This window comes from Cetorhinus maximus, chromosome 22 (genome assembly GCF_964194155.1).
Source record: "Cetorhinus maximus chromosome 22, sCetMax3.hap1.1, whole genome shotgun sequence".
In the NCBI taxonomy this organism is placed as follows: domain Eukaryota; kingdom Metazoa; phylum Chordata; class Chondrichthyes; order Lamniformes; family Cetorhinidae; genus Cetorhinus; species Cetorhinus maximus.
Window position 1 is genome coordinate 5,516,747 of NC_135900.1, and position 13,518 is coordinate 5,530,264.

The following is a 13,518-nucleotide window of genomic DNA, read 5'->3' on the forward strand; positions in this document are numbered from 1 at the left end:
GAGGTGCTGTTCTTCGGATAAAGCAGCTCACTTGATTGGCACCCCCATGCACCAACTTAAACATTCACTCCTTCTGCTACTGATGGACAGCAGCAGCAGTGTGTACCATCTATTGGATACGCTGCAGCGACTCACCAAGGCTCTTCAACAGCACCTTCCAACCCCCAACCATCTAGAAGGACAAGGAGACCAGATGCATGGGAACACCACCACCTGCAAGTTCCCCTCCAAGCCACACACCACCCTGACTTGGAAATATATCACTGTTTATTCACTGTCGCTGGGTCAGAATCCTGGAACTTAACCTCACTTTGGGTGTACCTACACCACATGGACTGAAGCGATTGAAGATGGCAGCTCAGCACCACCTTCTCAAGGGCAATTAGGGATGGGCAACAAACGCTGGCCCAGCCAGCGAAGCCCACACCCCGTGAAAGACTTAATAAAAAAAAGGAACATAAACAGAAAATGCTGGAAAAACTTAGGTTTGGCAGCATCTGTGGAGAGAGACGCAGAGTTAATGTTTCGAGTCCCTTCTTCAGAGCTCTGGCTGCTGCATTTGCCTCCTCAACAGCTATAACTGCACTTCAGAAATCATTCCTTGGAGCCAGAGAAATCCTGCAGGGAGGGAACCTCTTCTGAATTTAAAATGTGTAACCAGACTCAAAGATTGCAGATGATCACTGTCAGCAGACTAAATTTCTCTCAGGATGGGGGAATTAAGTCAGCAATATGTGACAACAATATGCCTGGTTGATTGTGTGCCTGACTTATTCTGGACATTTAGAAATGACACAATATTCTTTGTTTTTGAAACTCAGTTTTATTGGGAAGTTCAGAAAACTTTAAACAGTAACAAAAGATTCACCAATTTTTGAAGCTTGTCAAATATCACTTCAGATGAGTAACAAATTTAAGAAACAAAGATTGTAACAAAAGATTAATTGATGGAATAAATGTAATGGCTGCACAAACACAGACAACAATTCAAACCAAAGTCACCTCTATATCCCTCAGGCAATAACCCAGAGCCAAAAATATTCTTTGAAAGTCACTATAATTCTATAAATTAAATTCTATTGCCAGATATTAATCACCCTTGGCTAAATTGTTTCCAAACTCTGTAGATTGGATTTAAGTAATCTTTGTATTTCATCATAAACTACAAGAGTTGTTCCTCTCTTGAATATTATGAATTGGTTGTTTATATACCATTATACACCAGTACATCTCTTATAGTATTGCTGAAGAGGCTGTCAGAGGATGCAGTGGCACATGGAGAATACTGTCACCGAGTAGCCACAGCTACTAGTACAGTGTCACAGGGCCCTGTTTACATAGGGAATTCCCAGTATAACTGATTACATGAACCCTTTCAGTGTTAAATGTTGTCATTATTTTCCGTCATACTCTTTATGCCAACGGGAAGGGAAGTTTGCGGCTAGGAACTGTGAATATACAAGATTTTGAACATAATATAGATCTGAAACAGCATTGGGAGCAATTTTCAACAGCTGCCTAGAACTCTCAATTTGGGTTTAAAAGCATTTGATGCTAAGGGGACTCCTGAACAAAAGGACGTGGACTTTAAATTAGAGCTAGATCATTCACAGGTGATGTCAGGAAGAACTTCACACAAAGGGTAGTGGAAATCTGAAACACCCACCTTGTAGGGGAGCTGTTAAGGCTGTGAGGGATAATTCAAAAAGTTTCAAAACCGAGATTTACTTGCCAACTAATCAGAACCCGTTTCTCATGCGGTATAAGTTGTTGCTCCCTTTGAAATTTGGTATTCTTGCATCTGTCCTGATGAGTGCAAGACGACAAACTTTGACGGCTTGTCTTTTTCTTTCAGCAAAACTGAAGTTGATGGATTTTTGTATTAAGGGCTATGGAATCAAGACAGGTAAATGGAGTTACGATACAGATCAGCCATGATCTAATTAAGGGGAGAATCGGGCTGGAATGGCCTCGTCCTGTTCCTATACATTGCCTGATAGAGACAGGGTGCGAGAACGTGAAGTGGGGATGCTCCACTGTGGTTTTGTGCAGGTGAAGGAAGGGTCGATTCCGTTGATGCAGTCTGTGGTATCGGTTGCACACTGGCTACACGTGCAGCTTAGGATGACTGGGAACCTGTAAAAGGGGTCAACGCCTGGGGGACATCCAGGGAGCTTGATGGAAATGTACTTGACATCTTGGTATGTGCAGACCCTCTGGATCAAAGCAATCTTCGGTAGTAGGGATTTTGTGTTGACATCCTGTAATAATACAACATCATTCATCGTCAACGGCAACAAATTGGGCCACAAATACACCTTAGCTTTTCCGAAAAATGGTTTGAAATTGGTGGTTCCACTTCCTTCCAATTGTCAACATGGTAATCCTGTATGAGTGTCACCCATGGCTCAGTGGGTGGTATTCTCAGCTCGGGGGTCAGAAGGTGAAGGGGTCAAGTCCCACTTCACGCTGTCCCGGCCACTGAATGGCCTCTTAAAGACTGGATTAACTTCTAGCCTGGGCCTTAAGAATCCATGCAATGGCCACTGGCTCAGGGGTAGCATTTCGTGACTCAGGCGAATGGCTGGAGGTACCACCCCAGGTAATCCTGGCGAGTGGAGATCGACTGTGAATCCAGGGTTGACGTCCATCGGGGTGGGGGGGGGGGGGGGGGGGGGGGTGGGGGGGGGGGGGGGGGGGGGTGGGGGGCGGGTTGTGTTTGATGGGTGCGAGTAACCACCATCATAAACCAGTGGGCTCTTTAGCCTTGGTTGTGGCTCACCCCAGAGAAAGCCTCAAAGGTAGAAACTGAGGAAGGCAATGGGAAGCCACTCCAGCTGCTCTTCCCCAGTGAATGGCTCAAGAATCTCTCGTGTGAGGCTGGAGTTGGGACCTCCCTCAGGCAGGACACGGTGGAGAGGTGGGCCATATATTATCAAACACAATATGAAAAGTTCTAATTCTATTTTTTTTAACATTCATATATCTATCTTGGATTAGACTTTCACAGGTCTTTCCAACATCTTTAGCTGCGATTTGGCAAACAAGGTTACTAGATGATAGAACCAACAACTTGCATTTATATAGCGCCTTTACAGAATCACACAGTGCAGAAGAGGCCCTTCGGCCCATCAAGTCTGCACCGACATGTGAGAAACACCCGACCTACCTACCTAATCCCATTTACCAGCACTTGGCCCATTGCCTTGAATGTTATGACGTGCCAAGTGCTCATCCAGGTACTTTTTAAAGGATGTGAGGCAACCCGCCTGCACCACCCTCCCAGGCAGCGCATTCCAAACCATCACCACCCTCTGGGTAAAAAGGTTTTTCCTCACATCCCCCCCTAAACCTCCTGCCCCTCACCTTGAATTTGTGTCCCCTTGTGACTGACCCTTCAACTAAGGGGAACAGCTGCTCCCTATCCACCCTGTCCATGCCCCTCATAATCTTGTACACCTCGATCAGGTCACCCCTCAGTCTTCTCTGCTCTAACATAGTAAAATGAGAGCATTCTCAAACTGAGCCACATAAGGTGACTAAAGGTGTGGTCAAAGAGGTAGGCTTTCAGGAGTGTCTTAGTAGAGAAAAGAGAGGTAGAAAGTTTTTGGAAAAGGTTAATCCTGAACATTAGTTCACATTCAGCCACGGCTTCAGAACAAGAAGAGGAAGGGTCTTGTGGTGCAGTGGATGGTGCTCCTCCCTCTGAGCTCTGGGTTCAAGTTCCACTCCAGGACTTGATGGTCAAGGAAAGTACATTCTTAGTGCAGCCAATCAGGCTGAGTATCTACTTGGAAAACGTTCCAACACACGCCAATGGCAGGTGGTAAGAGGGGGAGAGATTCCTGGTCAGCCATATGATGGAAAGAACATTGGAGCCTCTACTATCACTACCCATAGCGCCAGACTACAACATGCATGTAATGTAAAAGTGTATGTTGCCGTAGCAACTGTTAGGGGGAAATTAAGAATGCTAAAAGAGAATACAGTAAGAGTTTACTGAAAAACCCCTAAAATCTCCAGGCAGCCATTGATGCTAAACATATTAACAGTTGAGGGTAACCAGATGAACATTGCGCAGCCTTGAGAGTCAGGCTGGAGACAAAAGTATGACATAAATTAGATTAAGTGTACTCCTCTCTCAGATAGGGAAGGGGCAGATGGTTTTAGCTTAGATATGGGAGGATGAACAATGGACAAAGAGGGGGCTTTGATGAAACACACAGCCTTATGTTGTAAGAACAAAGGTCTTTGTGTACGTGTTTTAATTTTGATTGGATATTGTAATTACATATACCTCCTTTAGAATAATTGATTAGCAAAATCACATGTTTATGTACTCAATAGGATAGAGTTAGTATGGAACTGGTGTGTCGGTTACCGATTGGATGTATTCAAATGTGTTATGATAAGAAAAAGTACAAAAGTAAGGAAATGTAATCAGTCAGGGAGACGGGTCTTCATTCTTAGGAATGATTGCGGCTCCCTTGTATATGCTTGAATAAAACCGGTTCAAAGGAATCCTGAGTCTCTGTGGCCGTTGCAGGATCGGAGAGTGTAACTTCTCCTCTTCAGCAACTCAGACTCCCTGAGTGAACTGTCAAATGCCACCACAGAACAAGGAAATTTGGTACAAAGTGAGGAACTGCAAGTTTAGGATTGATATCAGGAGACTATTCATCATGCAGTGACAAATTGTTGGAATTGGCTGTGGATAGGTGGGTAGTAGGAACTACCCAATGGCCGCGTTCATCTGTACTGATAGAATCAAAGAAATATACAGGGCCAGTTGAGTCCACAGTGCCTGGGCTCTCCATCGTCCCCTCCTCCTGCCTGTTCCAAATAACTTTACAAATGTTCCTTTGTCGGAAGTTTCCCTTTTAAAGACTGTTATAGATTCTGTTTCTAATGTGACACTTCCTGTCCTAACATCATTCTGCAATTAAAAAGAAGAGAGCCATAATAACTCCCTTTGTTCTGTTGGGTAATGCTCTTTAATTATTGATCAGTGGAAATAAATTCTTCCCCATTTGCTTTCTCAGCCTCTTATTGTCATTTTTAACATAATCCATTAGGTTTTTTCCCAATCGGCTCTGCTGGTGAAAAGAACTCATTATGTCCCAATCTCCCATCAGACCTAAACCATTTAGCTTAGTGAATTTATACTGTCCTCTCTACATGAGCACTTGCAACCTGCCGAAAGTAAGACATCCAAAACTGGGCAAAATATTCTAACTGCCACCTAATCAATGGTTTGTACTGGGTTAGTGTTTGTACTGGGTTAGTGCTTGTACTGGGTTAGTGTTTGTACTAGGTTAGGGCTTGTACTGGGTTAGTGTTTGTACTGGGTTAGTGTTTGTACTGGGTTAGTGTTTGTACTGGGTTAGTGTTTGTACTAGGTTAGGGCTTGTACTGGGTTAGTGTTTGTACTAGGTTAGGGCTTGTACTGGGTTAGTGCTTGTACTGGGTTAGTGTTGGTACTGGGCTAGGATTCGTACTGGGTTAGCGTTGGTACTGGGTACTCACACTGTAAATAGTGAAATTGGAAGCTCCCTGGACAACAAACCAAGAGGTCAGGAATTCACAATCCCACCATGGCAAGTAACAAGACTGAGCTATCAGGATAAAAGCAAAATACTGCAGATGCTGGAAATCTGAAATAAAAACAGAACATGCAGGAAAAACTCAGCAGGTCTAGAAGCATCTGTGGAGAGAGAAACAGAATTAACATTTCAAGTCTGTATGACTCTTCTTCAGAGGTAAAGAGAGGTAGAAATGTGATGAAATTTATGCTGATTAAGTGGGGGTGGAGCAGGTGAAGGCCATAGATAGAGAGCCAGCGATAGGTGGGGGCTGAAGAGAGATTGACAAAGATGTAATGGACAGAAAGACAAAGGGAATGTTAATGGTAGTGGTAAGGACTAAAAGTGCTGATAGTGGCATAAAGGTAAGAAAGCAGAATGTGTTAACAGCAGAACAAGGGTCAACGCTCTGTGAAAGCACAACATGGAACAACATGGCCTTTTTGGGGGTTGGGTGGGGAGAGGGGGTAGTGGTTGGGGAAAAAGGGAATATGGTCTTCAACCCAGCTTCACCTGCCCCACCCCACTTAAACATTATACATTTCATCACATTTCTACTTCTCTTCAACTCTGAAGAAGAGTCATATGGACTCGAAACGTTAACTCTGTTTCTCTCTCCACAGATGCTGTCAGACCTGCTGAGTTTTATCAGAGTTATCAGGAGCTGAGTGGGAAAGAGTTCTTTTGGAATTGTATCTGTGAACAGCTTGTTAATGGAAGTTAGTGGTTTTTTACTGTTGTTAATGGTTGTGTTACTAGATTAATAACTCTGTGGGATGTGCCCACGTAAGTAAATTGCGAAATTAAACTCAATAATTGTGTGGACTCACACCAGGAGGAAAAATAGACACCAAGGTGCATCAAGTCCACTTGGTCAGTCTCAGTGGGTGCAGCAGTGGTAATAGTCCTAACCTAGAGAGCTCAGCGGTTAGGGGTTCAAATCCAACTACAGCAAGGTAAACTAACGGAAGTTAAATTGAACAAATCAGGCATCAGAACAATGTTTATTAGCTCCGCAATGTTGTGAAAACTCAAGTGAATCATTAATGTACATCGGACACTGGTTTGGCCTACACATGATTCCAGTTCCAGATTGTGTGACTGACACTTAATACCATTTGGCTAAGTACATATCAACAATGATGGTCCTGTATTATAGTCTAGGTTACAGTAATGGTCCTGTATTATAGTCTAGGTTACAGTGATGGTCCTGTATTATAGTCTAGGTTACAATGATGGTCCTGTATTATAATCTAGGTTACAGTAATGGTCCTGTATTATAGTCTAGGTTACAGTGATGGTCCTGTATTATAGTCTAGGTTACAATGATGGTCCTGTATTATTGTCTAGGTTACAGTGATGGTCCTGTATTATAGTCTAGGTTATAGTGATGGTTCTGTATTATAGTCTAGGTTACAGTGATGGTCCAGTATTATTGTCTAGGTTACATCATTGTAACCTAGATTATAACACAGGACCATCATTCTAACCCAGATTATAATACAGGACCATCATTGTAGCCTAGACTATAATACAGGACCATCATTGTAACCTAGACTATAATACAGGACCATCATTGTAGCCTAGACTATAATACAGGACCATCATTGTAACCTAGACTATAATACAGGACCATCATTGTAACCTAGACTATAATACAGGACCATCACTGTAACCTAGACTATAATACAGGACCATCACTGTAACCTAGACTATAATACAGGACCATCATTGTAACCTAGACTATAATACAGGGCCATCATTGTAACCTAGACTATAATACAGGACCATCACTGTAACCTAGACTATAATACAGGACCATCATTGTAACCTAGATGGTCCTATATTATAGTCTAGGTTACAGTGATGGTCCTATATTGAAGTCTAGGATACAGTAATGGTCCTGTATTATAATATGGGTTACAATGATGGTCCTGTATTATAATCTAGTTCACAATTACTACATAGAATTTGCAATACATCCTGTACTTAAAACTTTCACCTTTGACCAACCTTCAGTCATCTTTCCTATCGACATAGAATGAAACAGCAGGAGGCCATTCAGCCCATCATGCCTGTGCCTACTCTGAAACAGCTGTCCAATTAGTCCCGCTCCCTACTCTTTCCACATAGCCTTGCCATTTTTCTCCTTTTTCAAGTATTTATCCAATTGTCCCTTAGAAGTTCCTATTGAATTTGCTTCCACTACCTTTTCAGGTATCGCATTCCTGATCAGAACCACTCACTGTGTTAAAAAAAAATATCTCCTCATCTCCCTTTCAGATTTTTTTGCCTCCTAGTCTCCTAATTATTTGGCTTGTTGTAATTTTTTGTACAGTGCCTGGGGATGTTAAAGGCATTATATAAATGCAAGTAGTTGTTGCAGTGACCATGGACAGGCAACAGATGAACCTTCCCAAATTTAAAGTGCAGGTACATGTAAAAAGACGTATTTCATTAATTGTGGTCTTCTAGTTGCACCTTACCCGGGACATGCAGAAGCCGGCACAGATGGTGGTGTTAATGGCCACGCAGTAGCTGCACTCTTCATTCTCCACGTATGACACATATCTTGTGAGTGAGCACTGAGAGTCAACTCGATGGCAACTCAAAGACAGGACAAGAGGCAACAGGAGCAGAGCATTCATACTGGAACAGAGATAAATCAGCACACCTTCAACTTTCATTGTGACAAACACTGCATTTCTATCCATCTTGCTGAAGAGAGAAACGTGTTGCTGAAGCTTTTGGTCTTGCACTCATCAGGACAAACACAAGAATGTCAAATTTCACTTGGGAACCTCTAGTTCCCCGTTGCTTTCTCCATGACGCCTCAACCAATCAGAGTCAAGTTGCCAACCAATCAAAGCCCTTTTCTCCTGTAGTACAAATTGTTGCGATTGTTTGAAATTTGGCATTCTTGCATTTGTCCTGATGAGACAAAAAGCCTCAGCAACATGTCTCTCTTTTCAGTGAAATGGAAGTTCTGGCTATTGAGTGACTGTTAATATTTTTATCAGTTCATTAGGCTGTTACTGTTCTGCATGAATATGACATTAGGTATCACCACGCAGCCTGACTTAGGGTGCATTCGTACTGTACAAGTCAAACCCAGCACGGACTTACAAAGTTATCGCCATCGTGCTGGAGGCTGCAGCAGCAGCAAAAGATGCAGACACCACTGTATAAGGGACAATGTCTGCCAATGTCATTATACCAGGGGATGGTCTGCAGTTTGCACTGTGCCCAGGATAACAGTTGCAGATGCCACTGTGCCACTGAAACATCTGTGGATGCCACTGTGCTGAAAAACCGCTCTGTGGTGTTTGGAAGTCGTGTTAATCTAATCACAATGAAAATCCATTGCTGCTTTGCCAAACACCGTCCGCCTCTTTAGAAAAATAAAAATTGGATTTGAAGACGAAACATTGGCTGTTAACATCACACAACATCATTTCAAGGCACTGGGGTTATTTAACTCAGTAATAATTTCAGCCCTTTGGCATTGACAATGCTCCAAATTCATCTCACATCCAATTCAAAAATGCTCTCCTCCTCCGAATCATCGCGCACACTCTCCTCACTGGGGTTCCGGCAATCTACTGCCGTAACTTTCTGACTTCAGGCAGTCACATCTCCGGCGTGAACTTCTCCCAAAAACTTACGTGGGAGACAAGAGTTATACATTCACAGCATTTGACCAACACACATGAAGAATCTGGAAGGAATATGTTGCTAACCAGTAGTAGCGATGCATCATTACCTTACAATCGAGTGCTGCAGATGAAGGAAGTAATTTTGCATCTGATTCACGGGACCGTACATTGTGCTTTTATAACTGGTTAGGATCTAAGTTCAACATATACACACATAAACAATGTGGCACACTCCCCATCTGCAAAACCAATCTGTGGCTTTATGCTAATTGTATTTAGCTAGAAGTACATAATTAATATCCTAGAAACAAGAATCTGTGAGTGATTGAAAAGGAAATGAGTTGCAGTGTATCCCAAACCAGACGTTCGTTTAATAAATAAAAACAAACTAACTTAATTAGCTGTAATCTGATTGCTGTGTTTAGCTTCATGTTTACACAGGGACTGACAGAACTCATCCCCGTTCATCGGCGAAACGGTATTTGGGTAATAAAGATGCAAATGAAAACGGAACATTCTGGAACCACTCAGCAGGTCAGGCAACGTCTGTGAGAGAGAAACAGAGTTAACATTTTAGGTTGGTGATTTTTGAGCAGAAGTGGGGAACGTTAGAAATGAGAAAGGTTGTGAGCAGGTGGAAAAGCCGAAGGGAATGTCTATGGAAGCGGGGGAGCCAGGAGAGATTAAATGACAAAAGAATTGGTGGTGCAAATAAAGGAACAAAGTGCCTGCCTAGAGGCGGTGTGAATGGCAGAATGAACCTGAAAGCAAAACCAGGAGAAAGATGAGACTAAAACTGAAATCTGCAAAGAGAATGAAGAAAAAACAGGGGCGGAGATTATGATCTGACACAGTACTGCCTTCCCAACACTGACAGTGTAGCACTCCCTCAATACTGACCCTCAAACAGTGCAGCACTCCCTCAGTACTGACCCTCAAAAAATGCAGCAACCCCTCAGTACTGACCCTCTGACGGTTCAGCACTCCCTCATACTGTCCCTCAAACAGTGCAGCACTTCCTCATTACTGACCCTCTGACAGTGCAGTGCTCCCTCATTACTGACCCTCTGACAGTGTAGCACTCCCTCAGTACTGACCCTCTGACAGTGTTGCACTCCCTCAGTACTGTCCCTCAAACAGTGCAGCACTCCCTCATTACTGGCCCTCTGACAGTGCAGCACTCCCTCAGTACTGACCCTCTGACAGTGTAGCACTCCCTCAGTACTGACCCTCAAAAAATGCAGCAACCCCTCAGTACTGACCCTCTGACGGTTCAGCACTCCCTCATACTGTCCCTCAAACAGTGCAACACTCCCTCAGTACTGACCCTCAAACAGTGCAGCGCTCTCTCAGTACTGACCCTCTGACAGTGCAGCACTCCCTCAGTACTGACCCTCAAACAGTGCAGCGCTCTCTCAGGACTGACCCTCTGACAGTGTAGCACTCCCTCAGTACCTACCCTCTAACAGTACAGCGCTCCCTCAGTACTGACCCTCCAACAGTGCAGCGCTCCCTCAGTACTGACCCTCAAACACTGCAGCACACCCTCAGTACTCACTCTCAAATTGTAAGCATTCCCTCTGTACTGACCCTCTGACAGTGCAGCACTCCCTCAGTACTGACCCTCCGACAGAGCAGCACTCCCTCAATACTGACCCTCTGACAGTGCAGCGCTCCGTCAGTACTGACCCTCAAACAGTGCAACACTCCCTCAGTACTGACTCTCTGACAATGTAGCACTCCCTCAGTACTGACCCTCTGACACTGCAGCACTCCCTTTTTACTGACCCTCTGACAGTGCAGCACTCCCTCAGTATTGACCCTCTGACAGTGGAGCACTCCCTTTTTACTGACCCTCTGACAGTGTAGCACTCCCTCAGTACTGACCCTCAAAAAATGCAGCAACCCCTCAGTACTGACCCTCTGACAGTTCAACACTCCCTCATACTGTCCCTCAAACAGTGCAACACTCCCTCAGTACTGGCCCTCAAACAGTGCAACACTCCCTCAGTACTGACTCTCTGACAATGTAGCACTCTCTCAGTACTGACCCTCTAACAGTGCAGCACTCCCTCAGTACTGACCCTCCGACAGTGCATTACTGAGCCTCCAAAAGTGCAACACACCCTCAGTACTGCCCCTCCGACAATGCATCATTCCCTCAGTACTGGCCCTCTGACACTGCAGCACTCCATCAGTACCGACCCTCCGACAGTGCAGTGCTCCCTCAATACTGACCCTCTGACAGAGCAGCACTCCCTCAGTACTGCTTTGGGAGTATTAGCCTTGATTTTATGCTGAATTCTTTGCAATAGGTCTTAAACCCACAACCTTCTGACTCAGGGGTGAGGGAGTCACCCACTGAACTGCAGCTGCCACTAGCCCCTCGAGTCTAACTCTGCCCAGAACCTTTCTTTAAAACTCAGACCCCTGACTGTGGGGTTCGTTATTGTGACTCCTCTCTGCAATACTTCCTCTAGTTAAATCACCTCCCTTATTTCTTGCTGACCAGAACTGCTCGGGTGCGATAGTGGAAATGTTTCGAGAATGGAAGTTACCTCACTGACCCACAAGATGGAGCTGTTCACTCCATTGATGCCCCTCAGTGCAGGAACTATACACACCGAGTCCAATTCCCCTAACAAGGGTGAGATGTTTGGAGGAGACACTGTGAATTTCTGTTCGTATTGTGATGATGGGTTGTAAAACGTGCCCACCCCATATCGGACCCCATGGGCGGAATCGTCCGGTCCCTCCAGCAGAGGGCGGGCAGAGAAATCCAAATTGCCGTGAGGACAAAAGTTGGGTTTCCCGACCTCGGGATGAACCGTGGGAATTCTGTTCTCGGGACATTCGAGGTGGGTCGGGGCTTCTCAACGAATCATGTCGGGTGGAGCGGAGGCTGGACCTGGGAGGCAGGCTAAGGCAGGGGCAAGGGTGGTCAGTGAAGGGAGGGAGCCTCTCCCAGTGCCCTTTCTGTATGGCTCCTGGGCCTTTGAGCCCTCGGTGTAACGGTGGGGAGAGTGACTCCCAACCCACACCCCCATCACGAGATTCGCCGTGCTCTGCTCGGATGCATAGGTAATGAGCTGACCAGTGCTCGATTGAACAGTCTGTGTTCAGCTATCCCGCTACCCCCTCCCCCCAGCGGGAATCACTCACACTTCAGTGCCGGCCACCAACCTTAGACTTCAACAGAGTGAAAGGTTCTGGCCCGTACTGGGAGACACCGGCTTTGTCACCTTGTTACTCTCGTTGTAATCCACAGCAATGTGGTTGATTCTTAACTGCCGTCTGAAACGGCCCCGTTAAGTCATTCAGTTATGTTTGTGAAGGCGCTTGACCCATCACCACCTTCTCAACAGCATGAAGAATGTGCAATAAATTCTGGCCTTGCCAGCAATCCAGTGAATGAATAAAACGAAAGTCACCAGGTCTCCTGGAATTTCAAACTCCCGGTGCTAATTACAGAGCAAGATCTCATCTATTCTACTGTAATAACCTGGGGGTGACTGACTGGCAATGGACTGCGAGAAACCTGATGGAAATTACACCCCTGTGCCTGTGCCCCAGCTTCCTATGTTGCGGCTTTGTGACATTTTTCCATCTGACACACCATACCGGCTTGGACTCAATGGGCTGAATGGCCTCCTTCTGTGGATTAATGACTGTATAATGATGCTATGATCACCCGTCCCAATGAACAGCACTGGGGAGCGGTCATTCATTAGGTCCAGTTTGGTGTTCCAGGATTTAATGCTCTTCATATAGAATCCATACAACCAACAGATAGACAGGGGTTTTCCTTCCGCCGATCTTGGTTAACACTGAATTCAAATTGAAAAGCCTGAGGGTCCCTCAAAGTCCAAACTTCCTCTTTCCATTTGTGATGCCAGCCGCCACTCCATTAACCCCACTCCTCATAAACAATGGTGGCTCAGAGTGTGGGGGTGCGGTTAATCCTTTTGTACCAGGTATCAAATGAAGAGAGAAAAGCAAGTAAGATCTTACACAGGGAAGATTGGGGGCTGGAGGTGAGAAGGTCATTGAGATGCGAGATATGTGAGAGATGGTGGCAAATCAATTTCAACAGAGATAAATGTGAGCTATTGTGCCTTGATGAGATCAATAAGATCACGTGGGGAGGTGGGGGTATTGTCACTGGGCTGGTAATCCAGAGACCCAGGGTAATGCTCTGGGGACCCAGGTTCAAATCCCACCACGGCAGATGGTGGAATATAAATTCAACAAAAAATCTGGAGTTGAAAATAAAACTATTG

At 44.9% G+C, this 13,518-nt stretch overlaps 1 protein-coding gene across 1 annotated transcript; it reads right to left on the reverse strand.

The window, feature by feature from the left end:
* Window positions 1-1,662: 1,662 nt before the first annotated feature.
* Window positions 1,663-8,230, reverse strand: LOC144696339 (thyrotropin subunit beta-like). The gene is made up of 2 exons (XM_078567558.1): window positions 8,069-8,230; window positions 1,663-2,261 (listed from the first exon to the last, which is right to left on the reverse strand). Exons 1-2 carry the CDS (start codon window positions 8,228-8,230, stop codon window positions 1,983-1,985), a joined length of 441 nt encoding a protein of 146 aa, XP_078423684.1. The 3' UTR covers window positions 1,663-1,982.
* Window positions 8,231-13,518: the final 5,288 nt, after the last annotated feature.